Source organism: Rhinolophus hipposideros (assembly GCF_964194185.1).
Source record: "Rhinolophus hipposideros genome assembly, chromosome: 3".
Taxonomy (NCBI): Eukaryota; Metazoa; Chordata; class Mammalia; order Chiroptera; family Rhinolophidae; genus Rhinolophus; species Rhinolophus hipposideros.
Genome location: NC_138049.1, coordinates 40885518 through 40908380, shown reverse-complemented (window position 1 = coordinate 40908380; position 22863 = coordinate 40885518). Strand labels below are relative to the sequence as shown.

The 22863-nt window shown below is 35.5% G+C and overlaps 1 protein-coding gene across 1 annotated transcript in view; it reads left to right on the top strand.

Moving 5' to 3' along the window:
- Nucleotides 1-2398: 2398 nt before the first annotated feature.
- The window catches only part of RFX6 (regulatory factor X6), a gene marked incomplete at both ends in the record, with an annotated part of 55126 nt that continues 34661 nt past the window's right edge, over nucleotides 2399-22863 (top strand). The window contains 6 exons of the mRNA XM_081044556.1: nucleotides 2399-2621; nucleotides 2938-3094; nucleotides 5825-5948; nucleotides 7677-7738; nucleotides 19214-19291; nucleotides 20405-20432. Of these exons, the coding sequence (XP_080900682.1) occupies nucleotides 2399-2621; nucleotides 2938-3094; nucleotides 5825-5948; nucleotides 7677-7738; nucleotides 19214-19291; nucleotides 20405-20432 (672 nt within the window). The remainder of the gene's footprint in view (nucleotides 2622-2937; nucleotides 3095-5824; nucleotides 5949-7676; nucleotides 7739-19213; nucleotides 19292-20404; nucleotides 20433-22863) is intronic.

Below are 22863 nucleotides of genomic sequence, written 5' to 3'. Positions count from 1 at the left end.
GTATTTTTTACTTAGGATTTCTCAAATTGCATGTAGAATTTTGTACCTATATATGTGAGTGTATTCATTAGCTTCTTCCCCCAAAGGGGAGAGTCTATGACTTACATAAATTTCTTAAACAAAATATAAAAAACAAAATGTTAAGACCCACTCTTTTAAGAGGTCTTCTTCACATTTACTTGTTTTCCTGCCTAGGATCTTATGACTTGTTTATCATTATATGTCTCTAAAACATTGGTCTCTTGAACTCAAATTAATTATAATAATCACAAAGGGCAATTTAAGATGATGACAGCCCTCCCCCCCTTTTTTGAACACTGCTTTTATTGCTTCTCACAAGTTTGAAAAGGGTTGGCATTAATTCTTCTTTAAACATTTGGTATAATTCACCATTGAAGCCTCTCTTCCTGGGCATTTTTTATGTTGGAAGTTTTTTGAGTACTGATTCAATCTCGTTACAGGTCTATTCAATTTCTATTTCTGACTAGAAGGACAAAGAACTTATATTTTATTTTCTTAGGAAAATGGTTTACTTAAAATTAAGGAAAAAGTTCATTGAGGGCCTTAAATGATCTTGGTTTGTGTTTCTATTGATCAATTCAAGTGGATAATTGCCAGATATTCATTTAGTATCTGTAGGACTTAAACACACACACACACACACACACACACACACACACACACACACACACGCACTTACAACCAACCTGAATACCAAGTGGTCATTATTTTTAAAAATTCAAAAAGAAATCCCAGTAACTTTCCTAATGTTTCTCTGCTGATTATGTGATATAAGTCGGCAGTCTTTTTGTGTACACACAGTTAATCACCAGAACTTCCTTTACAGAATAAGTCTGAGGAGATCTCTGTAAAGGGGGAACATTCTAAACCTTAGTATTACCTGGTATAGAGCTAAGCCCCATGGACTGAAAAAGCTCTGAGGCTTTTGGTGACCTGGGTAGAGGAGATCGATATACAAAGTTATCCCTGGGGGGAGTATAGCCTCAGATCTTTGGATGCATGGTGGGTAACCGGCTCCAGCCCGAACCCAGCTGTTTTCTCAGTGAGGGGAAAACCTTTGACAGATAGGTGATGCTTTTCCTAATAAGTGGTGCTAAAAAATGGGAAAGGTTTAAAGTACACCCATAACCTTGGCTTCTTAGTAGACAAGGTAATGTTTTTTCACTGTATTACTCCTTTCCATAATTCGCCCTTCAGCTATCTACCATCTCGGGTCCTATTTTGTTTTTTTCTATGTTAAATTTTGATGTAATGTTGTTTCATATTAAATTCAAGTTCAAGGGTGACTTCTCTTTCTAATACTGAAAAGGAGGCTGACAGGTTGTGGGTTTTGGTAAGGCAACGTGAACCAAAGCAGGATCCTTGCTTTTTGGATAGCACAGGGCATATTTCTCAAAAGAACAGACGATAGAAGGAGTGAAAGATTATGTGGCAGTCAGGCAAAATCGTCCTGAGTTTCTACTGATTTCCTCGTCTTAAAGCGAGCACAAGTTATCATTTTTACCAAATGTGACTCTTGCGATTTTGGATTGGAAATGAGATATTGCGACTTCATTTTCATTTCAACAAATGTCTGATGCACTACCCGGAGGTATAAGATGAGGGATCCTAGGGACGCGTTTAAATCACAAAATACTGGAAATGCAAGCGAATGCATCTTCCTCCAAGCTCAGCGCCAGATCCTCAAGGAAAGCATGGCCTGGGATTCTGCGCCCTTGTGCACCTGCGAGGGGGGCAGTCTGAACACGTGTGATGGGATGGCGTCTGTCCCCAAGTCACCCAGAAGAGCTCTCACAACCCCTAGGATTGCTCGGGGAATAAATAAACCCGGCCCAAGTATATCCTAAGAGAGTGGTGCTCTGGGGTCCTCTTCTCCCTGAGCGGGCACTCAAGGCTGCGCTGGTAGGCGCACGTTTGTCTCCTGAGAGTAGGGATGAGGACAGCTGCTCTTCTCCGGAAGAAGACAGTGGAGCTTTCCCTGGTCTTTCGGGGAGTTTTAGTGTGAAAAGTGGCCTCGAGGCCAGCCCAAGCTGAGAGAAAGGGAGGAGAGAGGGGCTGGAGATGTGGGGAATGGGACTCCATTGCTCTGGCGAGACCCCCGCAGGTGAGGAAGCGAGTTCCGAGTCCAGCATCTGTCAGGACAGCAGACAGGTGGAGAAAGGCAGTCACGCCGAGGCGCACCCGGTTCCCAAGGCGATCTGAGTGGTACCTGTGGACCTCCGTCCTGCTCTGGGACGCGACGCTGCGGGGATCCCAAGCCTGCGCCCCCGCCCCTGTGGCCCAGCTCCCCAGCCCCGCCCCGCCCCGCCCCGCCCGGGCTCCAGGCTCCTCCGGGAGCCGCCGAGCTGCGGTGCCCAGGTCTCCTGCGGCCAGGAGGATGGCCAAGGTCCCGGAGCTGGAAGACGCCTTCCTGCAGGCGCAGGCTTCGCCCCAACTTTCCCCCGAAGGCCAGGACGAGTGTTGTGTGCAGCTCCTGAGCAAAGGCTTGCTGGTTTACCCCGAGGAAAGGGTATACCTGGCTGCTGAAGCGCAGCCTGGGGGCGTGCTGGGCAGCGGGGAGAAAGAAGACCACCCAGAGCTGCGGATGGGAGTTAAATCAGGTGAGTGCCACGCTTCCTCCGGCCAAGCGATTGAGACGTGCTTGATGTAGTCGAAAAAGGGCATCCCATAATAAAAATAAACATCACAAAGATACAGATATGTAGAATGTACTGTTTGGATCTTTGTATTTCTCCCAGGAAAATATTTGTTAACTAGAAATTAACTCTAAGGGATTTTGCATAGGTCTCCCCCCCCCACCCCCCCACCCCCCCCCCCCGGCCCGCACAGGCCACCCTGTTTAATAGGTACATTTAGAGGGTACTTAATTGATTTTATATTCTGATTTTCTTTATTGTCCTTTCAACTTGCAATCAGAAATGCATTTAAGCAACGGTAACTTTTCCTCTGAAGAAGAGGATTCGGACAGCCCCGACAGCAAAACCAAAGCAGCCGATCCACACCTTTCTCAGAAGAAAACCATCACACAGATTATGAAGGATAAGAAGAAGCAGACGCAGCTCACTCTGCAGTGGTAAGACTCGCACACAACGGTACACTTAAGCACCTGTTGAGTTTTAAAAGTCAGTATCTTCAGAATCTTTGCTTTTCTCATTTTGCTTCTCTCTCAAACTTGTTTTGGGGGAATTCAAAACACCGATTAGAAATTTATCCCCCCAATATTTTTCCACTGAATGTTTGACATGGAGACACACTCTGGTACTGATGAAAAATGTTCTGCAATACAAATAAAAACATCGCTTTGTTCATTATTTACTAAAACTACAATTTATTCAAATGTAAGTAATCATGAATGTTTTTATGACTTATTTGCTTAACATGCAATAAATTCAGTCCTTATATATGTATCAGGTAGCTTTGTGTTTATAAAACATGACTCTTAACAATTTAAAAGGAGGAAGGATCTTACTACTGCCTTTATCTGTAGGAGGGCAAATTAAAAATTGTGTATTGGCCATAAAATGAAACGTATTTGAACTAGGAGACATTGAAAAATCAGTTAAGATATCACTATTAACTTAAATAAATGTTCAACTATTTTTACAGCACCTGTCATATATGATTTATGATAGTGAAGTATCACAAATTGGATTTTGTGGAAAATCTTTTAAAACCAACAATTTATCAGTAGGCTCTCTACATAGAAACCTTTTGTAAATTGATCTAAAAGGAAGAGGGATCTGATGTAAAAACACAATATTAAAGTTCCCCACCTAGTGTGAAGAAATAGGAGTACAAATTTCTCCCTAAATTCCAAATAGTAAGCAAATAAGTAAAAAGGCCTGTTCACTGATTAGTTACATTATCTGTTTTATATGATCGAAATGTATGATCTAAATCTTAGAAAAATGCAATAGAAAAAACAGGCTACAAAATCTAGTAAATTTTTTATTTTTATTTATTATAACATTGAGTTACAATTTGCATACACTAAATTTTTGTGATTATATACCTGAACCCTTTCAAATATTTGCAGTATAAACCAATGGTCTACTAAAGTTATAGCTTTACTATTGAAGTTGATGCACACTTATTGGTTAAGAATACACTAGAGCAGTATATTGAGCTAATAATCTGGAATATTTAGGATATAACTACTTCCATTAAGATAATTGGGGCAAAAGTTTTTTCATTTTAGATATATTGTGGAGGGTTTTTGAATTACTTCCTTTTTTTTTTTTTAGTTCAAACTGAGTGAATGGGAACAAACTTGAGTTTTTATTTTATAAATACGAATGCATTATGATTATGGAAAAAGAAAGTCATACTCTAAATTAACATTGTACTTAAGTCTAGTATTATTTAGTAATTTGAAGACAAAGACAATGGCTACAATACATCAAAATAGCCAGGTGAAAAGTGACCATTATATGCATGTCATTAAAATATAATTTTTAAATAGTTGACTGTTTCTCAGTGATTTTCATATTTTTTTAACTATAAAATACTGTCTTTTTTTGTTGTTGTTGTTTAAATTTTCTACACTTTCTCCCAGAAAGAGTGGTATAAATTAAAATAAAAACCTAAGTGAGTTATTTGTATTTTGAGACTTTTCCCTTAAGGTTATAGATTATATTGAGAATGGTAAAATTAGAACTGAAAATTAAAGTGGGAAATCTGGTTAACTCCAATTTTCATATCAACTATGTGTTTGGTTTTATGCAGGCAAATCTTACTTGGTTTTGGTTCTTTTTTTTTTCTTCTTTTTAGCAAAATGGATGTCTGTTTCTTACCTGCTTAGGGAACTATCCTTTAGATCAGAGATCTTGAAGAGTTCCACTCAATTTTAATCTGAATGTATACTCTATACTGCATTGTTCCTATAGTAATAATTATGATTTTACTATACATAAAATGGGTATAAGTAAATTTTAGTCAAAATCACCTACTGAATTGTTAGGAAAACTGGGAATAGAATCTACAAATTTTGATTTCATGATTGCTGTTCAGATATTTGTAACCCTTAAATATATATCATTACGTTTATATAAGTTGTGTTTAATTGCAATCATAGACATACAAATTAAATAGAATCATCTCTAAATTTTCAGTTTATATCATTATATTTATAATACGGCATTGAATTTATATATGTCATGTATGGAGGCATCTATAGAAAATTACATTATGTTTCCAGTGTAGAGGATGTTTTAGATAATTACAGTGTGATTATAGCAAAAAGGTGTAGGGATAGTGATAGATCAGTGTCATTTCAGATTTAAATGAAGTGAGTTTATTTTATGTATTCTGCAAATAAATGCATTACAACATTTCTCTAATGCTTCAGGATTCAGAACTAGGTTTGTGACTGAAAGTAAGTGATTGTAGGTATTTGCCATCCTGAAGCCTGGCAGCCCTTTAGTGTTGAGAATGTTCCTTTAAATAACCATTGTCTTCAATTTCATCATCCATGTTTGTATGTCACAGAGCAAACTGTGATCAACAGTGAGGGTTTATATGGAAATAAGGCCTGTTCTTTGGGGTGTGGACGAGGCAGGAGTGGTTTTAGGTTAGCTATAGCATTTTAAATGCACTAGTAGGTGTTCATTGGGATTTTTGCTCTTCTGACATGAATCCTTGTGATCTGATTTTAAATAATATTCAGAATAAAGGAAAGCTGCTCATGTCTACTCATGAACTCATTTCTTGAAGTCTGTATTCTGGGCATGAAATCAATGTGAAAGGAGAATGAAAAGGAGAAATAAAGAAAATGTTTGACCTAAACTTTCGGCTTTTTTCTTAGGCTTGAAGAGAATTACATTGTATGTGAAGGAGTTTGCTTACCACGGTGTATCCTTTACGCACACTACTTAGATTTCTGCAGGAAAGAGAAACTGGACCCCGCCTGCGCGGCCACCTTTGGAAAGGTAAGTGACATATATTGGCTATACTACCTTACAACTAAAGTCATAGCAGGCAGATAGTGTGGAAACAAACTCATCTGAGCAAGCTTTCCTACAGAACATGAAGAAATTTGTTTTTAAAGCATAAATGAAATCTCTTAAGGGGCTGTATTTGGAACTACTATATATTTTACCTTGATGTTGCCTACTATATGTTTTACCTTCAACTATGATATGTTTTGAATATTAGATTTGGCTATCAGAAAAGTTAATGTGACCTTAAAGGAAACTTCATTTGAGCAATTACATTTCCTTTCCAAGAGGGACATGTTAAAGAGTATGATGTGGCCTGTATTGAGAAGCTAAATTAGGTGGAGGTGACAAGTATCTTGTTAATGCAATTGGTGACTATGTTTATTATTTAGCTAGTTCAACTATGTGAGTTTTTAACAGATTTCTATTCTGTTACGAGTAGTACTCCTAATTCTCCATTTCACTCTGAGTATGTTTCCACTCCAAACTCTAAGATGTCGTGATGGGACTGGTTATGTTTCTCTTATTTGTAAATATTCCTTTCTACCCAACTTGTATGGTTAGGATGAGAATCTATAAAACTGACATTACCATACTTATATATACTGATCTCATTTTGAGAATCAGGAAACCCTATCAATCTCTTGGGAAAGCCTTGTTCTTTGAGAATCTTGTCATGTTCTATTGTCTAAGAACCTAGGATATCCCAGAAAAAAGCTTTAGATAACTTACGTCTCAAACACTGCATCTCATATAAACGAAATCCAAATTCTAGCCTGTAGAGGGACTCATTGCCTAGAAAATAATGAATACCATGGTCTGACTTATCAGTTTTTAAAATAATTTATTAACTTACTTAAAAACCTTATCTGTTTATGAGAGATAGTTTGATATGATGCATGGTAATCCAGTGATTTAGGTTCTAGCCAACTCGGTGACTAATTTGTTGTGAGACCTTCTGAAAAGTAGTTAACCTCCCCAAATTCAGTTCACTCATCTTATAAAATGAGGAGGTTGGGTAAGACAACTTCTAATGCCCATTTTAGCATGACTATTTTGTGAGCCCATCTTATGGCAGTAATTCTTAACTGTTTGGTGAGTCATGAAACACCTTGAGAATCTGATAAAAACTACAAAACCAGTTCCCAAGAAATTAACACATACATAAAGATCATGTATGGATCTCCTATGATCCAGGCTAAAACCCCTGTTTTACATAGAAGAGATTTTTATTCTTTAATCAGATGCTATGATTCCTCTTATTATTTTTAGCAAGTTGGGAGAAAGGAACACAGAAAAAAATTTTAGACTGTTGGAGAGGTCTGGTGAAGCAGAGAGTATTTCATATGTACTTTTCAGGGTTGGAGATGGATATTTAATTGTGGGTAAAGCTCTGGATAGAATTATTATAAAGACACCCAAATCTTCCCACTAAGTAGATAAAGTAGTAATTTCCTTGGTAGTAACATCTAGCAAAAGCAGATATTGGTATAATTTGCCTTGGAAATTGGGAAAAGGGCAGTAGAACCGTCTCATCAAAAAAATATCTCCCTGCTTCTGCTGATATATTAATGTTTATCAATATGTGTATGATATTACTTTTTCCAGATTAAATATTTATTCAAAGTTCAACATTTACTTTCTAGAATTAATTAGTTATGAGTGGCTTGCAATAGAACCACACTTTCTAAAAACTAAACTAATTGACTTTCTTTTTAGACAATTCGCCAGAAATTTCCCCTCTTAACGACACGGCGGCTTGGAACAAGAGGCCATTCAAAGTAAGACACATCAATAAGCACATATCAGACATGTAAATACAACACGCTGTGTGTGAGGATTGACACAATGTAAAATAAGTATTGTCTTTATCAGTGAATAGAGCCAGGTATTTTCTTCTTGATGAAGCAGACTTTTACTCACTGTAAGAACTAAAAAGAAAAGTGGATTTTAGTATAATGTTTGAAAAGGAAATTTTACAGAGAAATCATAATATATTCTCTGTTGAAATAATTTAAGTGAATCATTTTCATAATCTTAAAGCCACTCCTGAAGGCACTAGCATCATGAAAGGGAAATGTACATGGCTAAATAAGTGACCAAATGGAATTCACAACATTCTGAAAGAGCAAGGCTGAAAAGCCGGGGGTTGAAGCATGGTTCAGGTTCTTCTTCTGGTTTTCTTTCCCTGATAACAATTTCTTAGTATCCCTTTATTTTCCCTTCAAGACAAACAACATGCACAAATGACCTCTTTGGTCATCTATTAATGTAAATATAAACATAAAATAAGCTGTCATATATTCTCTGTCTTGGTAACTTTAGCTTTTCTATTCTCTTGTGGCAATCTCTGTAGACCCCTCAGTTACAGGCTCTTATTCATGAATTATTTACCCTTTCAGTTTTTCCTTTTCTTCTGCCTACAAACATATCCAGATCTCTTTTATGTTGATAAAAATAAAATCATGTCAAACATGCTACACGACTCTTCCTAATTGCTGTGTTGTTTGTTTTTGCCCCTCTTTGCTATCTCTTGAACGAGTAGCTATCTGCTCACTTTCCTTACGTTAATCACATGCCTCCGTCCTAGTCTATTTCCTTACCTGGGGAAAACCCTAATGGCTCATTTTTACTGTAGTTCATCTTCCTTGGCACCTGTCTAGCATTTAAACCTGCTTGTAATGTCCTCTTAAAGTAAATAAGTACTTAAAACTTCAATGGTGGCTTCTCTGTCACAGCTCTGCCAGGTCCTCTTCCCTCCTTGACCTCTCATTTTCTAGCTTGTCCGGTGTCTCCTGCCCTAATGTCTAGTTCAGCGCTGTCCAATGAAGTATAATGCAGCTGCATAGTTATATGAAAATTTTCTAGTAGCCACATTAAAGAAGTGAAAAAGAAGAGGTAAAATTGATTTTCCTGTCTCATTTAGTCCAACGTATCCAGAACATTATAATTTACTATGTAATCAAGATAAAAGTTATTAATAAGCTATGTTATGTTCTTTTTTTTTTCCTACTAAGTTTTTGAGATCCAGTGTGTATTTCACATGCACAGCACATCTCAACTCAGACTAATCACATTTCAAGTGGTCAATACTCACATGTGACTAGTGGCTAACCTATTGTCTAGCACAGTCTTAGTCACTTGCCAAAACAGAGGTTCCTTATTTTGGACTTCTCTTGAATCTGTCTCTCTTCATTCTAACTTTCATAACCTGGCCTTGACTCCATCTCTCCAGTTCATTCAATACACTTTTTTCCAAATTGACCTTCCAAAGTTCAGGTTCAATCATATCTCTCTTATGCTCAGAGACTTTCACCAGCTCATAATTTCTACTATTAAGGACAAGCTTTTCTCACCTTGACATTATAGATCCATTATGATTTAGTCCGAACCCATTTTCCTATCTTATAATCTACTTCTCAGCATGTAGCGTATGCTTTCCCCAATTTATTGTCCCAGTATCCATTGCTTCACCCTCAACTGTCACTCCTTTGTTTATGCTGTCTTCTTCCATTGAAAATGACTTATTCCTTATAGGTATGTTGAAATCTTACCTATATAAAAGAAAGTCCCATGAACTTCTTCAGAATTTTTTCTCAGCCTCTTGATTTAGTGTAGGTTCTTTCTTTGTATGCTATAGCAATTTATTGATACTTAATATGAAATTAACTTATTTCTTCCCCTCAATAGATATTGAATATTTTGAAGATAGAGACTTTGTCTCATACTCATATCCTATCTGCTGTTTGATAAATAATACATTATCAATTAGTATTTATTTACTTGATTCCAATTAATCTTAACAGTATTGTGGCCTGAGAAGGAAAAATAAAAACGCCAGGTTGGAAGATAATATTGGTTTTAGCCTTCTAACCAAGTCAGCTGTTTTTCAAAGTTGACTTAATTTATCTGGCTGATTTCTACTGAATTTGATTTCTGCTGAATTGTGTGTGGAGGAAAGATCAGATAGTGTTTGAAGTAGATAGATAGTAGAAAAAGAGGCAAAGCAGTGCAGAGAAATCCTCTTCACAGAATCTACAAGAGGGCAGTCAGTCAGGCTGTAGAGAAAGTCAATTAATCCTAGAAGGAGCCTTTAGGATTAGGGATGAATCATTAACCCTGTCCTTTGTAACACAGTGAGGCTCCAGTGTTAAGGTTTATGTAACAATAAATGGTGGCGACTTCAGGCCATTTGTCTGATAGCTAAGAGCAGACGTGCCCCAAGAGCACACTGATTTGAATTTTCTTCTGTCTTCCTGATGTGCCATTGCTTTTTATAACTTGCCTATTATATTTTTGGTATTTTGATATCATGGGGAAAAAGAAATTTTCCATATGTAAACTTAAGATGCTGAAAGATATGGCAGGATGTAGAGTTTGTGAACCTTGTAATTGGTAATGTCTTGATGTTATTCTTAGTCAGGTAGTTTTCCTGTTTTCGTTTATTTCCAAGAAATACCTTTAGATTTTTGTCTTGAGAGACAGTATATATCAAAAAGCAGCATAGCCTAGTAATTAGGAGCATGAGGTTTAAAGTTGGACAAATCTAAGTTTTAATTCCGTGCTTCCCTATAGAGCTGTGTGACATTCGATGAATTGTTCAGCTTTTCATCAGTAAAGTAGGTATAAAATATCTATCTCATAGGTTTATTGTGAAAAATGAAATAAAGTATAGGAATGAATGGAGAAATGAATTTACGTACTTTCAAACTCACTACCTTAATAATATAAATAAATCACTCAATTCATCCCACTATCAGCAGTGTAGTTATTACTTATTGAGTACTACTTACACACACACACACATGCATATACACACACTGTAATCTGACAATACAAGATTGAAATTCCTGTGTTTTACAAATAAAAAAAACTTGCAGTTCAAAGATTGACTTGCCCAAGACCACACAGATATTATAAAAAAACAATATTGGTATTTAAATCAAGTTTTATTTGGCTCTAAAGCTTGTGCTTTGTCAGCTAGTAAAGCCTACTTCTTATATCAGTCATAGCAACAAAACACTTGTTTAATTAAACTTTTCAGTTTTTGAGGTGTAAATTCTATTGTTTTTTTCTACGTTTTTAAAATGTAGTAATATATTAGATTTCTTTTTCAAAGAGCTAACAACATTTTCTCAAGCCTCAATCATAAGGCATTTTAAATTATTCTATATTTATGTAGATATATTTATATTTCATATAACAGCAAATTTGTAGTACAAACACAATTTTTCTTTCTGCTTTTCATTTTTGTCTTAAGCATTTCTATATGTTGGTGTATTCACAATCATCATTTCTAACAACTATTTAGTATTTCAAAAATTTACATTTTATGAAATATTTTTTATGTCTATAGAAATATTAACAATTGGTGAACCAGAAATATAGATGAACAAGTAACTTTAATTTTAAAAAAAAGAAGTGAGCCTATTTTGGAAAAAATAGGAATTTATGATTTCTCCCAATTTTACTAGTAATTTTGCAAAATGTATTTTATTATATCTAGTATAGTGCCCCAAGCATACTATCACTGCACATTTTTTTGAATTATTTCAAAAATATAAATGAGTTTGGTATTAATTTATTTTAACTTCTGTTTATTATATATTAAAAATATTAATAAATGTAAATGACAAATGTCATTTAAAAATATAAGTTCTTAATTTTTCCAAATCCAATCATTTCATTAGGGTCTTTCTGACTGAATTTATTTTAGTATCATAATTAACTCAAAAGATTCTTCTGTATTGTGGGCATAAGATGAACCACTGTTTCTAAAACTGTCCTTAAATGCTTTTATGGTCCATGGAACAATGTCCCTCCCAGATTTTACTGGTCCATGTATGAAATCCAAAAGTTTGGGAAACACTGATCTATGGTGACAAAGAAATGGTTAGTAGAGTCTGAAAAATAGGAGTAAATTCTGTCTATTTTCAACTTCTATTTCTCTAAGTTCTGACATAACTGGGTATTAAAATAGTCCTCACAAGTCACTTTTGTGCAGTAGTTACCTCTTTCATTCATCAAAAAGTGAAGATGAAAACAGTTTAACTAAATAAGATGAGCCCAAAATTTATTCAAAAGGAAGAGAGAAAATATTTAAAACAGATGGAGACATTAAAAACAACAAGAACAAAACAAAATGGACAGAATCACTATGTGGGCCAGACATCACTCATTGTCAAAATTAGAAACAAAAAGTGAATAATTTGTTTCCAGTGGCAAATATGATGTTCCTCATAAGAAGCCACTACTGCCAACAGTTATGGAAAACGGTCTCTAAAGATTAACACTTGGGGTCAGAAATCCTCTCCCTAGAGCATCTAACCTAAGTGTGCTTTTAGGACAAAGCCAGTCAAGTTGTAGGCTGCATTAGCAGCTCAGTCTCCATCTTTTCCTTCACTTTTACCATCTTCTCTCTGTCAAGAAAACCAACAATTCCGATGGTGTTTCTGCCCATTCTCAACCCCAAGATAAAAACTTAATTTACTTTTGTGTTTTTTTAATCTTCTACCACCAATGCCAAAAATATACACCTGGTTTTTTCTCTGTGCAATATTTTTAAATTTAGATTTTGAATAAATAAAAATGAAATAACATTCTATAGGTACAAAAGAGTAATGGAAAGCAATTCTTGCTTATTTTATGTTATAAATATATCAAGAATGATTGATCCATTCATATTTATATTGATATATAAAGCATGGTGCTAAAGAGTTTTTGAGATACAAAGAATAGTAAGATAGAATAAGTGGTGTCAAAAAAGTGTCACTATTAATATTCACTTATTTAATAAGCATTTTACTGACTGTCCTGAAACTGACTAGGCCCTACGGATACAATGATGAGCAAAAAGAGCCTATATTGCACCCTTACTCAGAATAGCTCAGTGGAGTAAGGGAGAACACAGTTAAGTAAATTCTATGCACATGGTAGACTGTTTGATTTGAAGTTACATTTTAATTTCTTGTAGACTTTGATCAGTCAAATCTTGGTTTTCAGACATGACGGACAAAAGCTATTATCTCATTTATTAGTAGTGATTTAGTGGGTTAATAAAACTGATATGGCAGCTGCTCTTATCATAGTAAGTTATTGCAAGTCCCTGAACAGCTTAATCCCATCATTTCCTTATCAGTTATCATTTGTGTAGTGTAAACTAACATTAGGGCTACTAGCTCAGTGAGAACATATGTTTCAGGAATTCTATATAATGACTGAAATGGAAAAGAAGAAATATAGGTGTAGATATAAATAAATCAGCAAATGAAGAAAAGTATTAGACAATGTAAATTTTCGTTAGTAGTAAGAAGAGCAACAATTATTTCATTTGTTCTATTAAGAATCTCTTATATTTTATAACATGTTAACTTTAAAAGGTGGACACAAAAATTAATGAATAAGTCTTCTTTATTCCTCAAATGTAAACGATATAAGGCTAAGGACAATTCATGCTAATGAATGAGTACAATTTTGTTAATCGCATCACAAAGACTACTTGCATTATGAAAAAATTTTCTTAGAGAAATTAGCTAATCATACTCAGGGCTTTTAAGCACTTACACGTTTTCTTTATTAGAAATGGATAAAACAGGTTCTCATAAAGGGAGAATGAACTGTGAAGTGTTTGGGAATATTCAGAGTACCCTACAAGATAGGCTTCAGATAGTGGTATATAAATTAAAACAACCAGTTATCAAACAGTGAAAACGTCACTTTTTTACTGAATATGCACGAACATATGTTCTTGTTACACTAGAGTATTTCTGGCAAATATTTCCTAGCAAGTTTATTTTAGGGCAATATATTAATAACAAAATAATGCTATAAAATGTTGCAAGTGAGATGAAAAGTCCATGTATATACGTTGCGAGAAATTGTTCCCTCCAGTTTTATGAGGTTTGTCTTTAGCTGTTAAAAGCACAGAAAACTGCTCATTTACTATCTCTTCTCTGTTCTCAAAGACACTAAATCATCGCTCAGATTATAACATGTACCTAGTTAAACTAAAAGGAAGATTGAAGGAGAAAAATTATATTATCGGCTCCAGAAAAACTGGATGTAAAATGTGCTAAAACATTATAATGGTTATTCAAAATAGAGATTTATATTCCTAGCAACATTCTTTCTACCTAAATACACAAATTCCATGCCCTTTATACATATTGTTTAGGTAAACAACTTTTATTCCACCCCAGTAATTTACTGGTAACATGGAAATACGCAATACTGGGAGGAGGTTATTGAGAAGTATTGGCTTTAAGAGAATTTGTGTTTGATCAGTTCCCAAAGGATACACTGACCCATCCAATAAATGAGAATTTTTCTTTACAGTAATGTCTAAGGGGGAATGATGTCTAAGGAAAAAATACAATTCTCTTCCTCCAAATCTTATAGTTCAGTGGGGGAGATAAGCCATGCATACACATACCAGTGGTATATGACGTATAAAGCTACATGGAATAAGTGACCAGGAGATGAGTTCAAAGGACAGAAAAATTAGTTTTACCTGAGAGACCAGGCAAAGCTTCATGCATTAAAGCTATGTCTTGAGCTGTGGGTAAGAAATGAAGACACGAAGGAAGCAGGGCATTCCCAACAGAGAGCACAGCAAAGTAAAGGCACCAAGGTGGGAAAGTGATTTACTGACTTCGCAGTTATTTACTGAGAACAAGTACTTCTGACAGTAATAGAGAAGTTTACACAGTACTGGTGCTAAGGTTAAAGGAGTTGTAGATTTACTCACATCACGTTAGACAAGAGATTCTTTAATCTCTACCAAATATAAAATTGTGCTGATATTTTTAAGTATGTGATACTATATGCGTGCCTTTTATTGATAAATTTCTGTTTATAACGTTTCCTTTATGACACATTGTTATTTTTAACTATTTTATGTTACTAAATTATTTATTCAACAACTGTTTATTGGTTTCCTCTTAATCGGGAGCTTACCTTGCAGAGGGAGTCCTTGTTTACATATGGAATTTCAGATAGGAAACATCCAATGGTGTACATCAATGGTGTAGTTCTTAATGATTCATGTTAGTTGTCGGTGCTTAATATGATTCATGCTGAACTAGAAGAGGGAGTGTGTATGCTGAGTGCAAACATATTCAAACTATATTTCACTTAAGGATTCCTAATTATAAATAAAATTGAGATGCAAATCTATCTATAGCTAGCTAGCTATATCTATCTATCTATTTATCTGTATCTATCTATCTATCTATCTGTCTGTCTGTCTGTCTGCCTGCCTGCCTGCCTGCCTGCCTGCCTGTCTGTCTGTCTGTCTGTCTGTCTGTCTATTGCATCTTGAGTAAGGAAGCAACATGGTTTATTGAAACAAAGAGTGCTCTATGGAGCTGTGGGTTTGAATTGTGTCTTCAAACCCATAACTATTTCACAGAGTCTTTTCAAACAAATCACAACCTTTTGAATCTCTGCTTTGAAATGGAAAAAAATACTTTACTTGTAGGCTGATGTGGAGATTTGAGATGAAATATAATAAAGTTCATGGCATGTAATACGTGCTCAATTAATGGTAGCTATCTCTATTACCTACTCTAGCACCTGCTCTAATTTTAGCTCATATTAATTAGGTATTGCAATTCTTTCTTTGAGTGCTTTTCTCCCCAAAAAGACTGTCAAGTCTTCCAGGGCAGAGACTCTTTCTCCCTTTCTGAATCCTCAGCACCCAGCACATCATAAGCACTGAATACACGTTTGAGGAAAACAGTTCACTCTTTCACTTGTTTCCTATTAGCTGGCGTGTTTATTAGATTGTACTGCTAGAACATGCTCAGCTACACCAATATATCTAAATGATGAGGTATTGCTAATGAGAAAAGGACATGCTGTTTCTCGTTGATAGGGTAGAGTGTAACCCGACCAAGTTGTGTCTGATTACAATGTCATTTACATTGGAATTATGAATAAAATACATTACTTAAAAAGGACTGTTTAAATTTTGGTAGGTATAAATCTTGACTCTGAATGTAGGTAGAGACATTAAAGTACGCGTATTTTTAAAGATATTTTGCTCTAATGAATGAAAGACAAAAATAATACAGTCATTTTATTAAAAGAAGGAACAAATGAATTGTGTGATGAAAAGATCCTTTTCTTAAAAGTCATAAGTAAGAAAAAATTACAAATTCATATTATTCAATATTTATTGGGTCCTAAAGGGTGTTACAATTTTCACCAAAAGTAGTTATCAAGTGACTTTAGAAAATGGAAGAAAAATGTGCCTCAGGCTTGGCCAGTGTGGTCACAGTGTGGTCACTGTTCTGTGACTGGCAGGTGGTCTGGTTCAGGAAGCTACGGACTAGGGTAGATGTCAGAAGCATACATGTTCCTGAACTGATTTTTCATGTCAGTGTTTTCATCATTGTGTTGATAACTAGCAGAGTGGTCAGGACACAGTTTACCCTCTAATATTTGTTAAACTCATGGTCATCCCTTGACCTGCCTGTCTTAATGTTTTTGTCTACCACCTGTGAAAGCTATGTACTTTTGTCTCAATCTGCATAGCAAACTACTTTGCCATAGCATAATATTATTTACATGTTGGAAAAAAGGTAAATGAGAAAGAAGATAAAGTTATAATAAAAGAAGATTATCAAGTTTTAAAGCAATGCTTAACTTATATTGCTTCAGCAAGTGGCTAAAATGTAGTTGTTTAAACTATACCATCTATATGACAGACAGCAAGCTTTGCCAAAGAATATGAAATTACAATATACTGTATTTTCACTGTAATAGATTTCTTTGTTTTCCAACATTTCTTGCTTTGTTTCTTCTAATATAAAGGCATTTCCTTTGGTATCTTAGTTCTAAAATTTAGTAAAGGAAATATTAATACTTATTTCAGACTCTTGGTTCATTAACTAATTCTAATATACTTGGCTGAATATCATCAAAAATCTGCTTATTTGTTTATGATTTTTAGGCATTTTCCTGATCTATTCCTATTAGTAGAGCTGCTTTTGGTAAGGTCTTAATACTTTAAGTAAGTTTCCTTCTTTTAGTTTCTAATTAGAGGTAAATCAGTACAATAGTTTGGAGTTTCCATAAGGTTCATATTTTCTCCATTTCTCCCTTTGTTCCAACATTCCTTAGAGGTTCTTTCACATCTATCAGACGGTTATTTTCTGTACTGTGAAAATCGAGCAGCTATGATCCTCCTCTGTTCAGGGTAATAGGCTACTATTGCCCTTCTACCAAAATTGAGGACTTGAAAACTTGTTTCTAGTCTGCCACAATCACAAAAGATCTTCATTTATCTTGATCACCCTCTGTTACTATTTCTCAAGTATAACAGCTTTCTCTGAAAATGTTTCTTATTATATGTATTTTTTTTCATATTTAAAAATTCTTTTCTCTCCATCTCAAATGGCCCAGGATCATTAGAGGCAGCTTCTGTACCACAGCCCTTAGAACCTAATGGGAGAGAACCTGTCTCTAGGCCTCAGACTTTAGCACTCTGTTACGGCTGTCCACTCGCTGTTCCCCTCCCTAGGAGACAAGGAGTCCACAGCCTGAGTGAACATGTCCACACACAGACCATGTCCCTTTCTAGCCCACAGTCCAGGTTCTTGGGGCCCAAGAATATCCTGTTGAAACAGCATCTGGCCTGCCTTCGGGGCCTGTGTAGGGCTCTTCCCCATCAGAGGGCGTTCTGCTCCACCAGTGTACATAGACTCGAAGAATGGACAGGGGACAGCTGTTTGGGGGGTATGTGTGGATGGATCTTGGATATGGAGGCTGTGGTGATCATAAGAAGCTCCTCACAGTGAAAGGGGAGCAGGGGCTGAGAGGAGAAGGGGGCTGAGGCTGGCTCTTCTCCATCACCATGCTCCCATATGCAACTCCAGGAGTCTAGGAATTCTAAGTTCAATCCTAGCTTCCAAAATATTACGGAAGTAAATTGCTAAGATAGGAGGATAGAGACATTTTATTTAGCAATGTGTTAGCTTGATTTGTGTATTTTAAAAAATTAGATATATGGTATGTAGGCCTCCATTTGTGCTCTCATCCTGGGCCTTGAATACATGTAGGGGTGGAATTGCTCTGCCAAGTGTCTTCTTTATTGCTGAGGTCCGAAAAGGGAGCTTGAAACTTATGGGCCCAACACGCTTCCGCTGTGCAGCTCTGCCATCTAGGGAGCTTGAAACTGAGATCCTTTATTGTCCTGTCCACTTTAAACTCAGATGGTGATACTAAGAATTGAAGTATTAAATATGGTTACACTGGATTCCACTTATTCTCTTTCATTGCATTCCTTCCCTAATCTTAGATGAATGCAAATTGAAATGGTAGATAACCAAATAGGTTGTGGTGCTACATGGGGGAGGGAGGGAAAAGGGAGAGTGAAAGAAAGAAGTCAGCAGGCTTTGGCCACCTTCACTAAATACCCATTTGACTAGCTTTTGGATAACATTTGTAGCATTTGTACTTGGGTGTGTAATATGTTAGGAGTCTGCAATTTAGGAGAAAATGCTACCACTTGAGACTAGGCGAGATGCTGTACTAGATGCTAGATGCCTGTGGCTCAGGATCCATAGACACATTTATAACAAATTACTCCTAACGCTGTTACATTCCATGTTTCCTATTTCCATTGATTCATGACATATATAGGTCTCCCCCCATTGTTGCACAAAAGCTTGAAGTGAAAATGACAGTGAGTTGGGTTTCTTATTCTCATGAGGAAAATGACTTTTAAAAACGTCACATGCTTTATACATATTCCCATTTATGACGTCAATGTCTTTCTCACAGATAACATCACGCTCTTTTCTCCATCCAATAGGTACACTACAAAGGAAGCCTGCCATTTTCTCATTCAATTGACTAAGTTCAAATTGAACAGAGCCATTTTCAAATAGACACACGCAATATACTTAGAGCCAATGCCAAATTTAAGTGCCGACAGTTAAATGCTTACAGTTACAATTTTAGTTTGTTTTTGGTTTTTGAAACCCAATTTTTAGGGGTTTGAAAAGGATTGACAGTAGGTAATTCTCCTATCATTTTCAAGCCTAGAGCCAGAAATACGACAATAAGTTAGGTTCGTTACCATCAACGAGGGATTGAGCACATTAAGATGTTACTTGAAAATAATCAGGAAAGGAAAGTGATCAGTGGGTTGCAGTTCTTACTGGTGGGTTACTTCAATTATACTTTAGTGTCTTTTTCCCCTTCAAAAAACTTCTACATTAACACAGAGCTGGTTCCTGTCCTTGCTCTAGGTATCATTATTATGGGATTGGCATCAAAGAAAGCAGTGCATATTACCACTCCGTTTATTCTGGAAAGGGCCTGACAAGGTAGAGTTCCACTATCTTCAAGACAAGTTATCTGCATTTCTTTAAATATTCATAATATCTATTAAATAAAATGACTTACTAATTTTACTTATAGAAATGTTTGCTGCTAAACATCAGACCTTAATTTCAACTTTGTATGGACATATACAGTGGTCTGGATTACCCAGATATTTACACAATTTGCAATCATTAATGAGAAATTAATGGTGAACCAGGTACATCAGAGAGATGAAAAGGAAAAATCAGGGAAGCAAAATTGCTTTAAAATTAGTATTTACTTATAGGCTGAATCTGTTTTCCGGCTGTATTCAATAAAAATAAAAGCAGAATATGTAAATTTTTTCCCTAAGAGATACTTTTTTTAAAGATCTATGTCTTTGGCTAGTATTTTACAAAGATAAAAATTTTATTATAATCATCTCTAATAACGTATATGTTAAATACCAACTTACCTTAGTAAGATAAAACTACTGAAATATTTGAGTCTCTGTGAAAGGAAAAACACAAATGAATATAAAGAACACACTAATCTCCCATTAACTGTTAGGAAGAGGTTATTGACAAGTGAGGTGACATCCAATGAAGTCAATAATAATACACAATTATTATTTTTAAATTCTGGAGCTCTGAATAATTAAATCTGTATCTGAGATGGCCTTATGGAATAATTTATCAAGAATTGCTCTTAACTCTCAAAAGAATGGATTAGTTTTAAAAGTATCCTCTGGAAAAAAATAATTTTAGTCACCTGAGTCATACTAAGATGAACTCAGATATTATTACAAAAAAGATAATGGTAGCTTACTAGCCACTACCCACTGTAAAGTGTAAATACGGGCCAGAACACACACTAATACTTAATATCAAGTGTTCTTTGTTTGCCTCAAATCTTACAAGATTCCCTAAATATTCTTCATTTTACTTTCCTTAATAAACTTATTTTTTTAGTCAGTTGAGAAAGATGCTTGAGTCCTTTTGAAAATCAAACAAATTTCTCTAGATTTGTTTCATTAATCATGGTATGAATTTACTACTTTGTAGGTTCTCTGTATTTCCTTGAGTGCTATACTGTATATATATATATAACTAATGAAAAATGTACTGATTTTTAAGGTTTTCTGGAAGCAAGCTAAAGAATGAGGTAAGAATTTTTTTCATTTCTATATTACATCTGCTGTAATATGTATTACAAGCTGAACAATAAGTGTTAATCACCCTCATTGGCAAATATAGACATAAATGTTATTTATTAGGATCCCCTTGAATGATTGAGGACTTCAGACAGAGCAAAGTTAGACTTGGGGCAGCTGAAGATTCTTTACATGGACCTACTGAACAACTTCCAACTTAGTAGGGATGATTTTTCAATTCTCAAGCGACTGCAAAAAAAAAAAGAAATTTCTGATCCAAGACATTTTTATTTAATTATAAGCAGAAAGCCTAAAGTTGAGGTTATGGAAAGGACTGGTATTCGGAATATACCCATTTAGACAAAACCTTTAATGTTATCCAGAAGTCCAGATTTATGCTATGGTTTGTGTTAACCACTCTGTGTGTGTGTGTGTGTGTGTGTGTTATTCAGTTTGCTGATCTCTCCTGCAATGGTGGGGTGTGCATGGTGGAGGTGGGAGCTAGGGTATCTCACACACACACACACACACACTTACTTTCTCCCTAGACACCCCTCCTCCTCCTTGCACCCAACCAAATCACAGATCAGTAAACTGACTTTATCTAATTGAGTTAGATTAGCATTAAGTACAGCATGGCTAATTAGACACATGATAAGGACTTCATTATCCTCAAGTTAATTAATCATTAAAAAGAGGTGCCACAGAACTAAGGGCACATGATAATGTGTTGTGTGATAAATATAGATGTCAGGTAAATTGTAACTCCATTAGTTTGGTGAAATGATGCAAACATATTATCTTAATAAATAATATAAGGCCCCCAACCCTCTGAAATGACCAGTTTCTTTCCACCAGTGTTTAAATGCAGTTAATGGCTAATTACATAATAAAACCCTCTAGATTGCTCTTTTTATTATTAAATAATAGCTCTTTATGAGATAAACAATTGTAAAAGTGCAAAAATATTGACTTAGAAATACACTTAGAAATATTGACTTAGAAATACATCAACAGGGAATTTAAGTCACTTCTCTCAGGTGTTTTTTCTACCGCTTTGGTGTAGCTGGTGGTACTAGCAAGCCATCAGCTAATATAGCATGTGTACGGCAAGCCTTGTTTTGTAGAATAAAATAAAAATGTTTCTCAAGTCTACTGTTTCCTCCTTAGAAGAATACACTACAAATTCAGGTGTAGATTTTGTCAACAAAGTAAAAATAAAATACGTTGGTTAGGCTATACAACCTATTTTTCTAAAGATACCTAAAGCAGTAATAGAGTATCATTGTTATGATTATTTTAGAAATTAATACAATTAAGGACTTTCTAAACTCAGAACTACTCTAGATACTTTTCAAAAATGATAGCAAACTATTTGTTTAACAAAGTAAAAGTAAAAAAAAAAAAAAATAGGGTGACCAACCATAGTTTGCTCAGGATAGAGACTTTCAGTGTAAACCTGCATATACTTCTAGTCATTTGAACATTAATAACTGTGAGATAGCGAAAACAGGTGTGAACATTGCTAGTTTACAGCTAAGGAAACTGAGACAGAGATGTATTTGCTTTTCAAATAATATTGAGTAAAGTTCTAGTTTTTAAAACCATGGTCCTGATAATTAATCAATAGATTACAGGTACTGGAAACAAAATAGTTAATGGATAGATTTGATCCTTTACAGTGTTGCAGGAAAATATACCTTATTAAACAAATAATTATAAGTAATAATAAAGAGTGTCCTGGGGGTTAACCTAGTTTAAGTGGTTAAGGACATTTCCAACGGGAAGTGACATTTAAGGAAAGAAGTGAGAGTAAGTGGGAGTTTGGAGGAGGAGTGCCGTAGAGGAAGAGAGAGCGAGAATGATCCAGACAGAAGGAACATCATAGGTTAGGGTTTCTCAGCCTTGGTATTATTTACATTTCGGGCCAGATAATTAATTCTGTGTTTTGGGAGATGTTCTGTGCATTGCAGGATGTTTTGTAGCATCACAATGTCACTGGCTGCTACCCACCAGATTCTAGTAGCAACCCCCCTATTCCCCTTGTGACAACCAAAAATGTCTCTGACATTGCCAGATGTCAACCACTGGCATATGGGAAGGCAAGCAAGAGGGGCGCTATGTTATAGATATATGGATAGACTGGATACAAAATTATCTGGACTTGGATAATAACCCTAGAGATGGAAAGGAGTGACTGATTTTTCACTAGGAAACACTTGGAAGAAAAGCAGGTAGAAGGAGTAGAAATTAATGGGTTCAATTTGGAACTTGTCATATTTATTGTGCTTGTGAAATATCCAGTGTAGACTTGATGTGGTCAGTTGGATACATGTGACTGGACAAGAGGGTTTAAACATTTAGTTTGGTAGTGACTGAAGCCATGGTAATGGGTAAAAATGTCTAGGGAAAAAGTGAATGAGAAAAGAAGGGGTTATAAGA